Source organism: Pseudophryne corroboree, chromosome 4 (genome assembly GCF_028390025.1).
Source record: "Pseudophryne corroboree isolate aPseCor3 chromosome 4, aPseCor3.hap2, whole genome shotgun sequence".
NCBI lineage: Eukaryota > Metazoa > Chordata > Amphibia > Anura > Myobatrachidae > Pseudophryne > Pseudophryne corroboree.
This window is the reverse complement of record NC_086447.1, coordinates 429,896,466-429,913,132: the sequence shown is the minus strand read 5'-3', so window position 1 is coordinate 429,913,132 and position 16,667 is coordinate 429,896,466. Positions and strand designations below refer to the sequence as shown.

Here is a 16,667-nt window from a genome sequence, read left to right as displayed (position 1 = left end):
GTGAAGAGAGAAGACACTCGGAAGCCCTGTGGAGGCGGCGGCCCCCCAGGTGAAGAGAGAAGACTTCAGAAGTCCCGGGGAGGCAGCGGCCATGCAAAAGAGCTAGCAAAGGCCACCGCCCCAGGTGAAGACCCTGTACAATAAACTTTTTCTTTTTTTTTTTAAATGTGTTGTGTATTTATTTTAATATTTTCTTTACAGGAGGACTACAGGTGCCAGTGGGCACTTTATGTCTGGGCATGCTGGCACTTGTGGTTCTCCAAGTGTCGGCATGCTGGGGCCGGCTTGCTGGGACATGTAGGCCGTCTGTAAAGAACAATATTAGCATGGCATGAACCCTGCACCCACCGCCACCAGGTGTGCGGGGCATAGCAGCCCAGTGCTGGCTGCTGCTCGGGAGGGGGACGGGGGACCCCATTCAATTTTTCTGGGGTCCCACTTTCCGAGGAATTCCAGTCCTGGGCTGACTGGTTTGGGTGGAGTTTAACGTGATAGCAGAGGGACCCCACACCGAGGCGAGTATCTCCCCTGCTATGACAGTACTCCCCCTGGATGATTCAGCCTGGTACTGCTTTTTGGCAACTATGGGGAACCCCTTTAAAAGAAAAAAAAAAAAAAAACACTGGGGGGGGGGGGGCGCTAGTGAATCGTCCACTACCTCCAAGGCCACAGACCTCGCGGCACGTCACTGCTTTACATATCATGTAACACCCACAGCAGCTGCAGCACCACTCTGGCTGCGCTTATCCCTTTCCGCTGATCATGTGACCGCTGCTGCACTAGTGCCGCTACCAGCGCGTCAGCCCGGCCGTACACACGAAACGTACGCTCTCTCTGGGGGATCGTCGCTTAACCGCTTCAGGATCATTGGCATACTGGCCACTCCTCCTGGTGATGATTGGCTCCAGCATTGTAGGGAGGTCGGTACTTTGGATGCAGCTGTAACCACGGCAACCGCGTCACGTGTGCGCGCCGAGCTGTCAGTTGGCTGAGAGGTGGCGCAGTTTTTCTCATCCGCCATCATCATCCTCGGTGTTATTACCCGGCTGCAGCTGCTCGTACACGGCATGTCCTGTTCTGCCGCCTCTCGCTGACCCCGAGCTTCTGTACTGGATTTCTGGACTGATCTGGTCGGTGTTGCCGGTTAGGGGAGGAAAGATGGTGCTGAGTGCTGTGCCCGAGCTGATGAGCAGCGCGCTGCGCCTGTACAACTGGGGCTTGAGTATCGCAGGTAAGGTAGAGTGCGCGGGGCCTGGAAGGGCCCATCCCCAACATACACCCATCCCACCGCCATCTGTCCTGTGCCCCGCAGCCGCCCTCCAGTACCAGACAGTAACCCCAGGGGGCTCATCCCCGCCGCCATCTGTCTTATGCCAGGCAGCCGCCCTCCCGTACCACGCAGTACCCCCATCCCCACCGGCAGCCTGTCCGAGCAGGTACACGGGGGTGAGGGTGGTCCGCTCAGGTCCCCATTGCCATGCATTGTCTGTACAGCCTTCCCTCTGTGCTCTTCATGTAATGCGGGGATCCTGTGGGTCAGGCATATGAGCACGTCACCCTACATCCATTGGTGTCACCTCAGATTAAAAAACATTATTATCTACACATGTTTCACTTACAGCATATTCTTCTCACACTATTCACTAATATCTGTCAGTTTCTCTATCGTCCTAGTGGATGCTGGGGTTCCTGAAAGGACCATGGGGAATAGCGGCTCCGCAGGAGACAGGGCACAAAAAGTAAAGCTTTAGGATCAGGTGGTGTGCACTGGCTCCTCCCCCTATGACCCTCCTCCAAGCCAGTTAGATTTTTGTGCCCGGCCGAGAAGGGTGCAATCTAGGTGGCTCTCCTAAAGAGCTGCTTAGGAAAGTTTAGCTTAGGTTTTTTATTTTACAGTGAGTCCTGCTGGCAACAGGATCACTGCAACGAGGGACTTAGGGGAGAAGAAGTGAACTCACCTGCGTGCAGGATGGATTGGCTTCTTGGCTACTGGACATCAGCTCCAGAGGGACGATCACAGGTACAGCCTGGATGGTCACCGGAGCCTTGCCGCCGGCCCCCTTGCAGATGCTGAAGTAAGAAGAGGTCCAGAATCGGCGGCAGAAGACTCCTCAGTCTTCTTAAGGTAGCGCACAGCACTGCAGCTGTGCGCCATTTTCCTCTCAGCACACTTCACACGGCAGTCACTGAGGGTGCAGGGCGCTGGGAGGGGGGCGCCCTGGGAGGCAAATGAATACCTATTTTGGCTAAAAATACCTCACATATAGCCTCCGGAGGCTATATGGAGATATTTAACCCCTGCCAGAATCCGTTAAGAGCGGGAGACGAGGCCGCCGAAAAAGGGGCGGGGCCTATCTCCTCAGCACACAGCGCCATTTTCCCTCACAGAAAGGCTGGAGGGAAGGCTCCCAGGCTCTCCCCTGCACTGCACTACAGAAACAGGGTTAAAACAGAGAGGGGGGGCACTAATTTGGCGATATGCTTATATATATATTAAGATGCTATAAGGGAAAACACTTATATAAGGTTGTCCCTATATAATTATAGCGTTTTTGGTGTGTGCTGGCAAACTCTCCCTCTGTCTCTCCAAAGGGCTAGTGGGTCCTGTCCTCTATCAGAGCATTCCCTGTGTGTGTGCTGTGTGTCGGTACGTGTGTGTCGACAGGTAGGAGGACGATGTTGGTGAGGAGGCGGAGCAATTGCCTGTAATGGTGATGTCACTCTCTAGGGAGTCGACACCGGAATGGATGGCTTATTTAGGAAATTACGTGATAATGTCAACACGCTGCAAGGTCGGTTGACGACATGAGACGGCCGACAAACAATTAGTACGGTCCAGACGTCTCAAAAACACCGTCAAGGGTTTTAAAACGCCCGTTTACTTTAGTCGGTCGACACAGACACAGACAGGGACACTGAATCCAGTGTCGACGGTGAATAAACAAACGTATTCCTTATTAGGGCCACACGTTAAAGGCAATGAAGGAGGTGTTACGTATTTCTGATACTACAAGTACCACAAAAGAGGGTATTATGTGGGATGTGAAAAAACTACCATAGTTTTTCCTGAATCAGATAAATTAAATAAAGTGTGTGATGATGCGTGGGTTCCCCCCGATAGAAAATTATGGGCGGTATACCCTTTCCCGCCAGAAGTTAGGGCGCGTAGGGAAACACCCTTTAAGGTGGATAAGGCGCTCACACGCTTATCAAAACAAGTGGCGGTACCGTCTATAGATAGGGCCGTCCTCAAGGACCAGCTGACAAGGCTGGAAAATATAATAAAAAGTATATACACACATACTGGTGTTATACTGCGGCCAGCGATCGCCTCAGCCTGGATGTGCAGAGCTAGGGTGGCTTGGTCGGATTCCCTGACTAAAAATATTGATACCCTTGACAGGGACAGTATTTTATTGACTATAGAGCATTTCTATATATGCGAGATGCACAGAGGGATATTTGCACTCTGGCATCATGAATAAACGCGATGTCCATAACTGCCAGAAGATGTTATGGACACGACAGTGGTCAGGTGATGCAGATTCCAAACGGCACAGTATGGCCGTATACAGGAAGAGGACTTGTTTGGGGTCGGTCCATCGGACCTGGTGGTCACGGCAACTGCTGGAAAATCCACCGTTTTTTACCCTAAGTCACATCTCTGCAGAAAAAGACACCGTCTTTTCAGCCTCAGTCCTCTCGTCCCTATAAGATCATATCTGCCCAGGGATAGAGGAAAGGGAAGAAGACTGCAGCAGGCAGCCCATTCCCAGGAACAGAAGCGTTCCACCGCGTCTGACAAGTTCTCAGCATGGCGCTGAGACCGTACAGGACCCCTGGATCCTACAAGTAGTATCCCGGGGGTACAGATGGGAATGTCGAGACGTTTCCCCTTCGCAGGCTCCTGAAGTCTGCTTTACCAAGTCTCCCTCCGACAAGGAGGTAGTATGGGAAAAAATTCACAAGCTGTATTCCCAGCAGGTGATAATTAAATTACCCCTCCTACTACAGAAAAGGGGTATTATTCCACACTATATTGTGGTACTGAAGCCAGAAGGCTAGGTGAGACTTATTCTAAAAATTTGTTTTTGAACACTTACAAAGGTTCAAATTAAGATGAAGTCACTCAGAGCAGTGATAACGAACCAGGAATAAGGGGACTATATAGTGTCCCGGGACATCAGGGATGCTTACCTCTATGTCCCAAATTTGCCCTTCTCACTAAGGGTACCTCAGGTTCGTGGTGCAGAACTGTCACTATCAGTTTCAGACGCTGCCGTTTGGATTGTCCACGGCACCCTGGGGTCTTTACCAAGGTAATGGCCGAATTGATGATTCTTCTTCGAAGAAAAGGCGTCTTAATTATCCCTTACTTGGACGATCTCCTGATAGGGGCATAGTCCAGGGAACAGTTGGAGGTCGGAGTAGCACTATCTCGGATACTGCTACAATCAGCACGGGTGGATTCTAAATATTCCAAAATCGCAGCTGATCCCGACGACACGTCTGCTGTGCCTAGGGATGATTCTGGACACAGTCCAGAAAAAAGGTGTTTCTCCCGGAAGAGAAAGCCAGGGAGTTATCCGAGCAAGTCAGGAACCTCCTAAAAACAGTGCATCATTGCACAAGGGTCCTGGTAAAAATGGTGGCTTCCTACGAAGCAATTCCATTCGGCAGATTTCACGTAAGAACTTTTCAGTGGGATCTGCTGGACAAATGGTCCGGATCGCATCTTCAGATGCATCAGCGGATAACCCAATATCCAAGGACAAGGGTGTCTCTCCTGTGGTGGTTATAGAGTGCTCATCTTCTAGAGGGCAGCAGATTCGGCATTCAGGATTGGATGCTGGTAACCACGGAGCCCAGCCTGAGAGGCTGGGGAGCAGTCACACAAGGAAAAAATTTCCAGGGAGTGTGATCAAGTATGGAGACTTTTCTCCACATAAATATACTGGAGCTAAGGGTAAATTTATAATGCTCTAAGCTTAGCAAGACCTCTGCTTCAAGGTCAGCCGGTATTGATCCAGTGGGAAAAACATCACGGCAGTCGCCCACGTAAACAGACAGGGCGACACAAGAAGCAGGAGGGCAATGGCAGAAACTGCAAGGACTTTTCGCTGGGCGGAAAATCATGTGATAACACTGTCAGCAGTTTTTCATCCCGGGAATGGAAACTGGGAAGCAGACTTCCTCAGCACGACCTCCACCCGGGAGAGTGGAAACTTCATTGAGAAGTTTTTTCCACATGATTGTAAACCGTTGGGAAATACCAAAGGTGGACATGATGGCGTCCCGTCTGAACAAAAAACGGGACAGGTATTGCGCCAGGTCAAGAGACCCTCAGGCAATAGATGTGGACGTTCTGGTAACACCGTGGGTGTACCAGTCGGTGTATGTGTTCCCTCCTCTGCTTCTCATACCTAAGGTGCTGAGAATTATAAGACGTAGAGGAGTAAGAACTATACTCATGGCTCCGGATTGGCCAAGAAGGACTTGGTACCCGGAACTTCAAGAGATGCTTACAGAGGTCTTATGGCCTCTGCCGCTAAGAAGGGACTTGCTTCAGCAAGTACCATGTCTGTTCCAAGACTTACCGCAGCTGCGTTTGTCGGCATGGCGATGGAAAGCCGGATCCTAAGGGAAAAAAGGCATTCCGGAAGAGGTCATTCCTACCCTGGTCAAAGCCAGAAAGGAGGTGACCGCACAACATTATCACCACGTGTGGCGAAAATATGTTGCGTGGTGTGAGGCCAGGAAGGCCCCACAAAGAAATTTCAACTCGGTCGTTTCCTGCATTTCCTGCAAACAGGAGTGTCTATGGGCCTCAAATTGGGGTCCATTAAGGTTCAAATTCGGCCCTGTAAATTTTCTTCCAGAAAGAATTGGCTTCAGTTCCTGAAGTCCAGAAGTTTGTCAAGGGAGTATTGCATATACAAACCCCTTTTTTGTGCCTCCAGTGGCACTGTGGGATCTCAACGTAGTTCTGGGATTCCTCAAATCACATTGGTTTAAAACCAGTCAAATATGTGGATTTGAAGCATCTCACATAAAAAGTGACCATGCTCTTGGCCCTGGCCTGGACCAGGCGAGTGTCAAATTGGTGGTTTTTTCTCAAAAAAGCCCATATCTGTTTGTCCATTCGGACAGGGCAGAGCTGCGGACTCGTCCCCAGTTCTCTCCCTAAGGTGGTGTCAGTGTTTCACCTGAACCAGCTTATTGTGGTGCCTTGCACCTACTAGGGACTTGGAGGACTCCAAGTTGCTAGGAGTTGTCAGGGCCCTGAAAATATGTTCCAGGACAGCTGGAGTCAGAAAATCTGACTCGCTGTTTATACTGTATGCACCCAACAAGTTGGGTGCGCCTGCTTCTAAGCAGGCGATTGCTCGTTGGATTTGTAACACAATTCAACTTGCACATTCTGAGGCAGGCCTGCCACAGTCTAAATCGGTTAAGGCCCATTCCACAAGGAAGGTGGGCTCATCTTGGGCGGCTGCCCGAGAGGTCTCGGCATTACAACTCTGCCGAGCAGCTACGTGGTCAGGGGAGAACACGTTTGTAAAATTCTACAAATTTGATATCCTGGCAAAAGAGGACCTGGAGTTCTCTCATTCGGTGCTGCAGAGTCATCCGCACTCTCCCGCCCGTTTGGGAGCTTTGGTATAATCCCCATGGTCCTTTCAGGAACCCCAGCATCCACTAGGACGATAGAGAAAATAAGAATTTACTTACCGATAATTCTATTTCTCGGAGTCCGTAGTGGATGCTGGGCGCCCATCCCAAGTGCGGATTATCTGCAATACTTGTACATAGTTACAAAAATCGGGTTATTATTGTTGTGAGCCATCTTTTCAGAGGCTCCGCTGTTATCATACTGTTAACTGGGTTTAGATCACAAGTTGTACGGTGTGATTGGTGTGGCTGGTATGAGTCTTACCCGGGATTCATAATTCCTCCCTTATTGTGTACGCTCGTCCGGGCACAGTACCTAACTGGCTTGGAGGAGGGTCATAGGGGGAGGAGCCAGTGCACACCACCTGATCCTAAAGCTTTACTTTTTGTGCCCTGTCTCCTGCGGAGCCGCTATTCCCCATGGTCCTTTCAGGAACCCCAGCATCCACTACGGACTCCGAGAAATAGAATTATCGGTAAGTAAATTCTTATTTTCTGTAGGGTGCTTGTTACTCTTTATGGAAACTTATGCCTACAAAAGGAAATGTAGTAAGTCGCTGCACCTTTCTACATAATGTACTGAAGAACAGGCTTCATTTTTGTTTAGCTGCTTCTTTTGGAATACTAATAAATTTTGCCTTTTATTTTGCACTTGTAGTGTCAGGAAATTTTATTGTAGTCGGCCAGCCACAAGGTGGACATGAAAACCTGGTGCTGTACTGGGCAAACAGAAGAGGCGCTGGAAACAATTTCAGAGTATAGGGGCCTACACACTGTGCGATTCTGGCTACGAATGATTTTAGCTTAACGATTTTCCCTTGCAGCTCCTGGAGTCTGGAACCAACAATCTACATTATACACACTGAATGATTTTGGCTAAACAGTGGTCTGGAATGTCAGGGATGGTGGGTGGGACTTCTGGGGGGTATAATCATTATCGTTGGCTTGGATCGTTAGTACCGTACATAAATAAACGATGTGCACTAAGTCAAAATATACTGCATGCACAGTCTATTTTTCCCAGCGATGACGATATGCAGGAGCGTGCATTGTTCATTGTTGCTTCTATACACACGGTACGATATGCACTAGACTATATAGTCCATATCATTAGGTAGAATCGTACCATGTGTCTATACGGCTTTAGGCTAAAGCTGGGTACACACTAGAGCGATGTCGGCACAAAATGCCATTTTGTAACGACATTTTGCCTACATCGCTCAGTGTGTATGCATGATTGCACTTTCCCACGGATGTTAGTGATGGACGCTTGGTTCTATGTGCTGCACATAAAGCTAAGCGTTCTCGCTAGCGCCCTGTATTATGCTAACGGAGAATGGAACATGTTTGTTTCGACCTTCATTAGCATCGCCCCAGTATGTACATATAATCTAGGGCTGGCGGGGATTCGTTCTGTCGTCGGAACGAATCCCTGTTGCTCTAGTGTGTACCCACCTTTACTGTAAGGGGAAGTAGCAGACAAGTGAAAATGGAACAAGTTAATGGGAATGCCACTTTACATTTCTTCTGTGTCTAGTTTTGAGGTGGAAACTTATAGAAAAATGTGGTGACTTGCGCCCTTCTAGCTGCTGCTCAGATCCACTCACAAGAGCACCAAACTCGTTGGAAACATATATACAAAACAATGGAGAGCGATCCTTGAGCGCTGCTAGATGATCCCAAAAGTTCCTGATGACCTGTATATTATTGATACGGGTGGAAGAATAAAATCAATCAACCAGTGAACACTGTACTGTAATCACTGTGTGGGAACCTTTGAACTCACCATAGCTCAGTGAGATGCGTTCACGTAAAGGTTTCTTTGATTGGTCGTAATTAAATTTCCACCAATAGCCACTCATAAGCACATATGAAATGACACTCACCTGGGCTTAAAGGCCCTATATGCACAGAAAGGTTTCTTTCATCCACGTATTTTCAAGCAGGCAGACGTGACCAAAAGTTCATAAAAACAATTTATTCATCCGTAAGAAATAATCCATAAAAACATACAAGTAAAATAGTTCCTCCTGATTAAGCTGGGAGATGTTTTGTTCCACTCTTAATCTGTTTAGAGTGGAACAAAACATTTTTTCTCTAACGTCCTAGTGGATGCTGGGAACTCCGTAAGGACCATGGGGAATAGCGGGCTCCGAAGGAGGCTGGGCACTCTAGAAAGATCTTAGACTACCTGGTGTGCACTGGCTCCTCCCACTATGACCCTCCTCCAAGCCTCAGTTAGATTTCGTGCCCGGCCGAGGTTGGATGCACACTAGGGGCTCTCCTGAGCTCTTAGAAAGTTATAGTCTTAGAATTTGTTATTTTCAGTGAGACCTGCTGGCAACAGGCTCACTGCAGCGAGGGACTAAGGGGAGAAGAAGCGAACTCGCCTGCTTGCAGCCGGATTGGGCTTCTTAGGCTACTGGACACCATTAGCTCCAGAGGGATCGACCGCAGGCCCAGCCTTGATGTTCGGTCCCGGAGCCGCGCCGCCGTCCCCCTTACAGAGCCAGAAGCAAGAAGATGGTCCGGAAAATCGGCGGCATGAAGACTCTGTCTTCACCAAGGTAGCGCACAGCACTGCAGCTGTGCGCCATTGCTCCTCTCACACACTTCACACTCCGGTCACTGAGGGTGCAGGGCGCTGGGGGGGGCGCCCTGAGGCAGCAATAAAAACACCTTGGCTGGCTAAAATACCTCAATATATGGCCCCAGGGGCTATATATGAGGTAAATACCCCTGCCAGAATTCCATAAAAAACGGGAGAATAGGCCGCGAAAAAGGGGCGGAGCCTATCTCCTCAGCACACTGGCGCCATTTTTCCCTCACAGCTCGGCTGGAGGGAAGCTCCCTGGCTCTTCCCTGCAATTCTACAGTACAGTAAGAGGGAAAAGAGAGGGGGGGCATTAAAATTGGCACTGTATACAGTATATTATATAAAAGCTATTAGGGACATAACTCAGTTAGTCCCTGTATATATATAGCGCTCTGGTGTGTGCTGGCATACTCTTACTCTGTCCCCCCAAAGGGCTTTTGTGGGTCCTGTCCTCGTTTAGAGCATTCCCTGTGTGTCTGCGGTGTGTCGGTACGGCTGTGTCGACATGTTGAATGAGGAGGCTTATATGGTGACAGAACAGAGGCCGATATATGTGATGTCGCCCCCTGTGGGGCCGACACCAGAGTGGATGGATAGGTGAAAGGTATTAACCGACAGTGTCAACTCCTTACATAAAAGGGTGGATGACGTAACAGCTGTGGGACAGCCGGCTTCGCAGCCCGCGCCTGCCCAGGCGTCTCAAAGGCCATCAGGGGCTCAAAAACGCCCGCTCTCTCAGATGGCAGACACAGATGTCGACACGGAGTCTGACTCCAGTGTCGACAAGGTGGAGACATATACACAATCCACTAGGAACATCCGTGACGTGATCCCGGCAATAAAAAATGTGTTATACATTTCTGACTTTAACCCAAGCACCTCTAAAAATGGGTTTTAGGTTTGGGGAGAAAAAACAGGCAGTGTTTTGTTCCCCCATCAGATGAATAAATGAAGTGTGTGAAAGCGTGGGTTCCCCCGTTAAGAAACTGGTAATTTATAAAAAGTTACTGATGGCGTACCCTTTCCCGCCAGGTGGATAAGTTACGCTGGGAGATATCCCCTAGGGTGGATAAGGCGCTCACACGTTTGTCAAAAAAGGTGGCACTGCCGTCTTAGGATACGGCCACTTTAATAGGTACCTGTTGATAAAAAACAGGAGGCTATCCTGAAGTCTGTATTTACACACTCAGGTACTAGACTGAGACCTACAGATAGTGCTGCTGCAGCGTGGTCGGTGACCCTGTCAAACAGGGATACTAGTTGGCAAACATAAAAACATATTAAAGACGTCGTCTTATATATGGGGGATGCACAGAGGATATTTTGCCGGCTGGCATCCAAAATAAATGTAATGTCCAAACTGTCAGGAGGGTATTAGAGACCTGTCACTGGACAGGTGATGCTGACTTAAAAAGCGCATAGAGAGCCTTATAAGGGTGAGGAATTATTTGGGGATGGTCTCTGGGACCTCGTATCCACAGCAACTGCTGGGAAGAAATAATTTTACCTCAGGTTTCCTCACAGACAAAGGTACAGTCCTTTCGGCTTCAGAAAAGCAAGCGGGTCAAATGGCGCTTCCTTTCTGTACAGAGACAAGGGTAGAGGGAAAAAAGCTGCACCAGTCAGCCTGTTCCCAGAATCAAGATTCTTCCCCCGCCTCCTGTGAGGCCACACCATGACGCGGGTGCTCCACAGGTGTAGTCAGGTACGGTGGGGGGCCGTCTAAAAAAATTCAGCAATTAGTGGGCTCGCTCACAGGTGGATCCCTGTTTCTTTCAAGTAGTATTTCAGGGGTACAAGCTGGAATTCGAGATGTCTCCCCCCAGCCGTTTCCTAAAATATGCCTTGCTGACAACTCCCTCAGGCAGGGAGGCTGTGCTAGAGGCAATTAATAAGCGGTATTCCCAGCAGGTAATACTCAAGGTGCCCCTACTTCAACAAGGACGGGGTTACTATTCCACACGGGTTGGGGTACCGAAACCGCATGGTTCGGTGTGACCCATTTTATATTTAAAATCCTTGAACACAAAAATTCAAGTTCAAGATGGAATCGCTCAGGGCGGTTATTCCAAGCCTGGACGAGGGGGATTACATGGTATCCTGGGACATCAAGGATGCTTACCTGCATGTCCCCATTTACCATCCTCGCCAGGAGTACCTCAGATTTGTGGTACATGATTACCATTACCAAGTCCAGACACTGCCGTTTGGACTGTACATGGCACCGAGGGTGTTTTATCAAGGTAATGGCCGAAATGTTGATACTCCTTCAAAAAAAGGGAGTTGTAATTATCCCGTACTTGGACAATCTCGTTATAAGGGCGAGGTCCAAGGAGCAGTTGGTAGTCGGGGTAGCACTATTTTGGAAAGTGCTACAACAGCATGGTTGGATTCTAAACAGTCCAAAGTCACAGCTGGTTCCTATGACACGTCTACTGTTCCTGGGGATGGTTCTGGACATAAACCAGAAATAGTGTTTCTCCCGGAGGAGAAAGCCAAGGAGTTGTCATCTCTAGTCAGAGACCTCCTGAAGCCAAAATAGGTAGCGGTGCATCATTGCACGCGAGTCCTGGGAAAAATGGTAGCTTCCTACGAAGCAATCCCATTAGGCAGGTTCCATACAAGAACTTTTCAGAGGGACCTGTTGGACAAGTGGTCCGGATCGCATCTTTCGATGCATAGGCTGATAACCCTGTCTCCAAGGACCAGGGTATCTCTACTGTGGTGGCTGCAGAGTGCCCATCTTCAAGAGGGCCGCAGGTTCGGCATACAGGACTAGGTCCTAGTGACCATGGATTCCAGCCTTTGAGGCTGGGAGGCAGTCACACAGGGAAGAAATTTCCAGGGACTTTGGTCAAGTCAGGTTATTTCCCTACACATAAATATTCTGGAACTGAGGGCCATTTACAATGCCCTGAGGCCGGCAAGGCCTCTGCTTCAAAACCAGCCGGTACTGATCCAATCAGACAACATCACGGCAGTCGCCCATGTAAACCAACAGGGCGGCACAAGAAGCAGGATGGCGATGGCAGAAGCCACAAGGATTCTCCGATAGGCGGAAAATCATGTGTTAGCACTGTCAGCAGTGTTCATTCCCGGAGTGGACAACTGGGAAGCAGATCTTCTCAACAGACACGACCTCCACCCGGGAGAATGGGGACTTCCTCCAGAAGTCTTCCAATAGGATTGTACACCATTGGGAAAGGCCACAGGTGGACATGATGGCGTCCCGCCTCAACAAAAAGCTATAAAAGATATTGCACCGGATCAAGGGACCCTCAGGCGATAGCTATGGACGCTCTGGTAACACCGTGGGTGTACCAGTCGGTTTATGTGTTCTCCCCTCTGCCTCTCATACCAAAGGTACTGAGAATAATAAGAAGGCGAGGAGTAAGAACGATACTCGTGGATGGCCAAGAAGAGCTTGGTACCCAGAACTTCAAGAATTTATATCAGAGGACCCATGGCCTCTGCCACTCAGACAGGACCTGCGGCAGCAGGGGCCCTGTCTGTTCCAAGACTTACCGCGGCTGCGTTTGTCGGCATGGCGGTTGAACGCCGGATCCTGAAGGAAAAGGGCATTCCGGAGGAAGTCATTCCTACGCTTACTAAAGCCAGGAAAGAGGTTACAGCAACTCATTATCACCGCATATGGCGAAAATATGTTGCATGGTGTGAGGCCGAAAGGGCCCCAACAGAGGAATTTCAACTAGGTCGATTTCTGCATTTCCTGCAAGCAGGAGTGACTATGGGCCTTAAATTGGGTTCCATTAAGGTACAGATCTCGGCTCTGTCGATTTTCTTTCAAAAAGAACTAGCTTCAGTACCTGAAGTTCAGACATTTATAAAAGGAGTGCTGCAGAGTCAGCCCCCGTTTGTGCCTCCTGTGGCACCTTGGGATCTCAACGTGGTGTTGAGTTTCTTAAAATCACATTGGTTTGAACCACTAAAAACCGTGGATCTGAAATATCTCACGTGCAAGGTGGTTATGTTATTGGCCTTGGCTTCTGCCAGGCGAGTATCAAAGTTGGCGGCTTTGTCTTGTAAAAGCCCTTATTTGATTTTCCATATGGATAGGGCAGAATTGAGGACTCGTCCCCAGTTTCTCCCAAAGGTGGTGTCAGCGTTTCACCTGAACCATCCTATTGTGGTGCCTGGGCTACTAGGGACTTGGAGGACTCCAAGTTGCTAGACGTTGTCAGGGCACTGAAAATATATGTTTCCAGAACGGCTAGAGTCAGAAAATCTGACTCGCTGTTTATCCTATATGCACCTAACAAGCTGGGTGCTCCTGCTTCTAAGCAGACTATTGCTCGTTGGATTTGTAGTACAATTCAGCTTGCACATACTGTGGCAGTCCTGCCACAGCCAAAATCTGTCAATGCCCATTCCACAAGGAAGGTGGGCTCATCTTGGGCGGCTGCCCGAGAGGTCTCGGCTTTACAACTTTGCCGAGCAGCTACTTGGTCAGGGGCAAACACGTTTGCAAAATTCTACAAATTTGATACCCTGGCTGAGGAGGACCTGGAGTTCTCTCATTCAGTGCTGCAGAGTCATCCGCACTCTCCCGCCCGTTTGGGAGCTTTGGTATAATCCCCATGGTCCTTACGGAGTTCCCAGCATCCACTAGGACGTTAGAGAAAATAAGAATTTACTCACCGGTAATTCTGTTTCTCGTAGTCCGTAGTGGATGCTGGGCGCCCATCCCAAGTGCGGTTTATCTGCAATACTTGTACATAGTAATTGTTAACTAAATCGGGTTATTGTTGAGCCATCTGTTGAGAGGCTCTATTGTTTCATACTGTTAACTGTGTTTCATATCACGAGTTGTACGGTGTGATTGGTGTGGCTGGTATGAGTCTTACCCGGGATTCAAAATCCTTCCTTATTGTGTACGCTCGTCCGGGCACAGTATCCTAACTGAGGCTTGGAGGAGGGTCATAGTGGGAGGAGCCAGTGCACACCAGGTAGTCTAAGATCTTTCTAGAGTGCCCAGCCTCCTTCGGAGCCCGCTATTCCCCATGGTCCTTACGGAGTTCCCAGCATCCACTACGGACTACGAGAAACAGAATTACCGGTGAGTAAATTCTTATTTTATGAACTTTTGGTCACGTCTGCCTGCTTGAAAATACGTGGATGAAAGAAACCTTTCTGTGCATATAGGGCCTTTAAGCCCAGGTGAGTGTCATTTCATATGTGCTTATGAGTGGCTATTGGTGGAAATTTAATTACGACCAATCAAAGAAACCTTTACGTGAACGCATCTCACTGAGCTATGGTGAGTTCAAAGGTTCCCACACAGTGATTACAGTACAGTGTTCACTGGTTGATTGATTTTATTCTTCCACCCGTATCAATAATATACAGGTCATCAGGAACTTTTGGGATCATCTAGCAGCGCTCAAGGATCGCTCTCCATTGTTTTGTATAGTTTTGAGGTGGGAAAACTGTCACCAATCAGTTCTTTAGAATGCTCATCTCAGTGGCAGGAGCTAATTGCACTTTTCTCTTACGTCATAGAGGATGCTGGGGACTCCGTAAGGACCATGGGGTATAGACGGGCTCCGCAGGAGACATGGGTACTCTAAAGACTTTAGAATGGGTGTGCACTGGCTCCTCCCTCTATGCCCCTCCTCCAGACCTCAGTTAGATCCTGTGCCTAGAGGAGACTGGGTGCACTGCAGGGGAGCTTTACTGAGTTTCTCTGAAAAAGACTTTTTGTTAGGTTTTTTATTTTCAGGGAGCACTGCTGGCAACAGGCTCCCTGCATCGTGGGACTGAGGGCAGAGAAGCAGACCTACTTAAATGATAGGCTCTGCTTTTTAGGCTACTGGACACCATTAGTTCCAGAGGGTCGGAACGCAGGTCTCACCCTCGCCGTTCGTCCCGGAGCCGCGCCGCCGTCCTCACAGAGCCGGAAGATAAAAGCCGGGTGAGTATTAAGAAGAAAGAAGACTTCAAAGGCGGCAGAAGACTTCAGATCTTCACTGAGGTAACGCTGCGCGCCATTGCTCCCACACATACACACACAGCGGGCACTGTAAGGGTGCAGGGGGGGCGCCCTGGGCAGCAATATTAACCTCTTGGGACACTGGCATATAGATTAGATACAGTGGAGGCGGTATATTTAAAAAAAACCGCCAGTATAAATAATTTGAGCGGGACCGAAGCCCGCCGCTGAGGGGGCGGAGCTTGATCCTCCAGCACTAACCAGCGCCATTTTCTCCACAGCACACTGCAGAGAAGCTGGCTCCCCGGACTCTCCCCTGCTGAACACGGTTACAGAGGGCAAAAAAGAGGGGGGGGGGCACATTTAATTGGCGCAGTGAGTGTAATTATATAGATTTATATAAAAGCGCTGTACTACTGGAAGTTTATTCCAGTGTCCGGTGGCTCTGGGTGTGTGCTGGCATACTCTCTCTCTGTCTCTCCAAAGGGCCTTATTGGGGGACTGTCTCCATATAGATATATCCCTGAGAGTGTGGGGGTGTCGGTACGTTTGTGTCGGCATGTCTGAAGCGCAAGGCTCATCTAAGGAGGAGGTGGAGCAGATGATTGTGGTGTCTCCGTCGGCAACGCCGACACCTGATTGGTTGGATATGTGGAATGTTTTAAAGGCAAATGTGTCTTTATTACATAAGAGATTGGACAAAGCAGAGTCCAGGGATAGAACACAATCCATGGCTTTGACTGTGTCACAGGGCCCTTCAGGGTCTCAGAAACGTCCACTGTCCCAAGTAGCAGACCCTGATACCGACACGGATTCTGACTCCAGTGTCGACTACGAGGATGCGAGGTTACACCCAAGGGTGGCCAAAAGTATTCATTATATGATTATTGCAATAAAAGATGTTTTGCATATCACAGATGACCCCTCTGTCCCTGACACGAGGGTATGCATGTTTAAGGAAAAGAAACCTGAGGTAACCTTTCCCCCATCTCATGAGCTGAATGAGTTATTTGAAAAAGCTTGGGAAACTCCAGACAAGAAACTGCAGATTCCCAAGAGAATTCTTATGGCGTATTTTTTCCCGGCACAGGACAGGTTACGGTGGGAATCCTCACCCAAGTTGGACAAGGCTTTAATTCGCTTGTCCAAAAAGGTGGCGCTACCGTCTCCGGACACGGCAGCCCTCAAGGATCCTGCTGATCGCAGACAGGAGACTACCTTAAAATCAATTTATACACATACGGGTGCCTTGCTCAGACCGGCAATAGCGTCGGCTTGGGTTTGTAGCGCTGTAGCAGCGTGGACAGATACCTTGTCAGCTGACATTGATACCCTAGATAGGGATACCATTTTATTGACCTTAGGTCACATTAAAGACGCAGTCCTATATATGAGAGACGCTCAGAGAGACGTTGGGCTGCTAGGTTCGAGAGCCAACGCCATGGCGAT

At 49.1% G+C, this 16,667-nt stretch overlaps 2 protein-coding genes across 4 annotated transcripts in view; one reads left to right on the top strand and one right to left on the bottom strand.

Annotated features, from left to right (window-relative positions):
• The window catches only part of TTK (TTK protein kinase), a 429,767-nt gene extending 428,698 nt beyond the window's left edge, over window positions 1-1,069 (bottom strand). For all 3 annotated transcript variants that reach the window (XR_010176004.1, XM_063916870.1, XM_063916871.1), the window contains exon 1: window positions 828-1,069. Coding sequence is in view for 2 of the 3 variants with exons in the window: in XM_063916870.1 (XP_063772940.1) it covers window positions 828-1,069 (242 nt within the window). In the remaining variant the exon portion in view is untranslated. The remainder of the gene's footprint in view (window positions 1-827) is intronic.
• Window positions 1,070-1,146: 77 nt separating this feature from the next.
• ELOVL4 (ELOVL fatty acid elongase 4) overlaps window positions 1,147-16,667 on the top strand; it is a 99,782-nt gene continuing 84,261 nt past the window's right edge. The window contains exon 1 of the mRNA XM_063916875.1: window positions 1,147-1,231. Coding sequence (XP_063772945.1) covers window positions 1,159-1,231 — 73 coding nt within the window. The 5' untranslated portion in view covers window positions 1,147-1,158. The remainder of the gene's footprint in view (window positions 1,232-16,667) is intronic.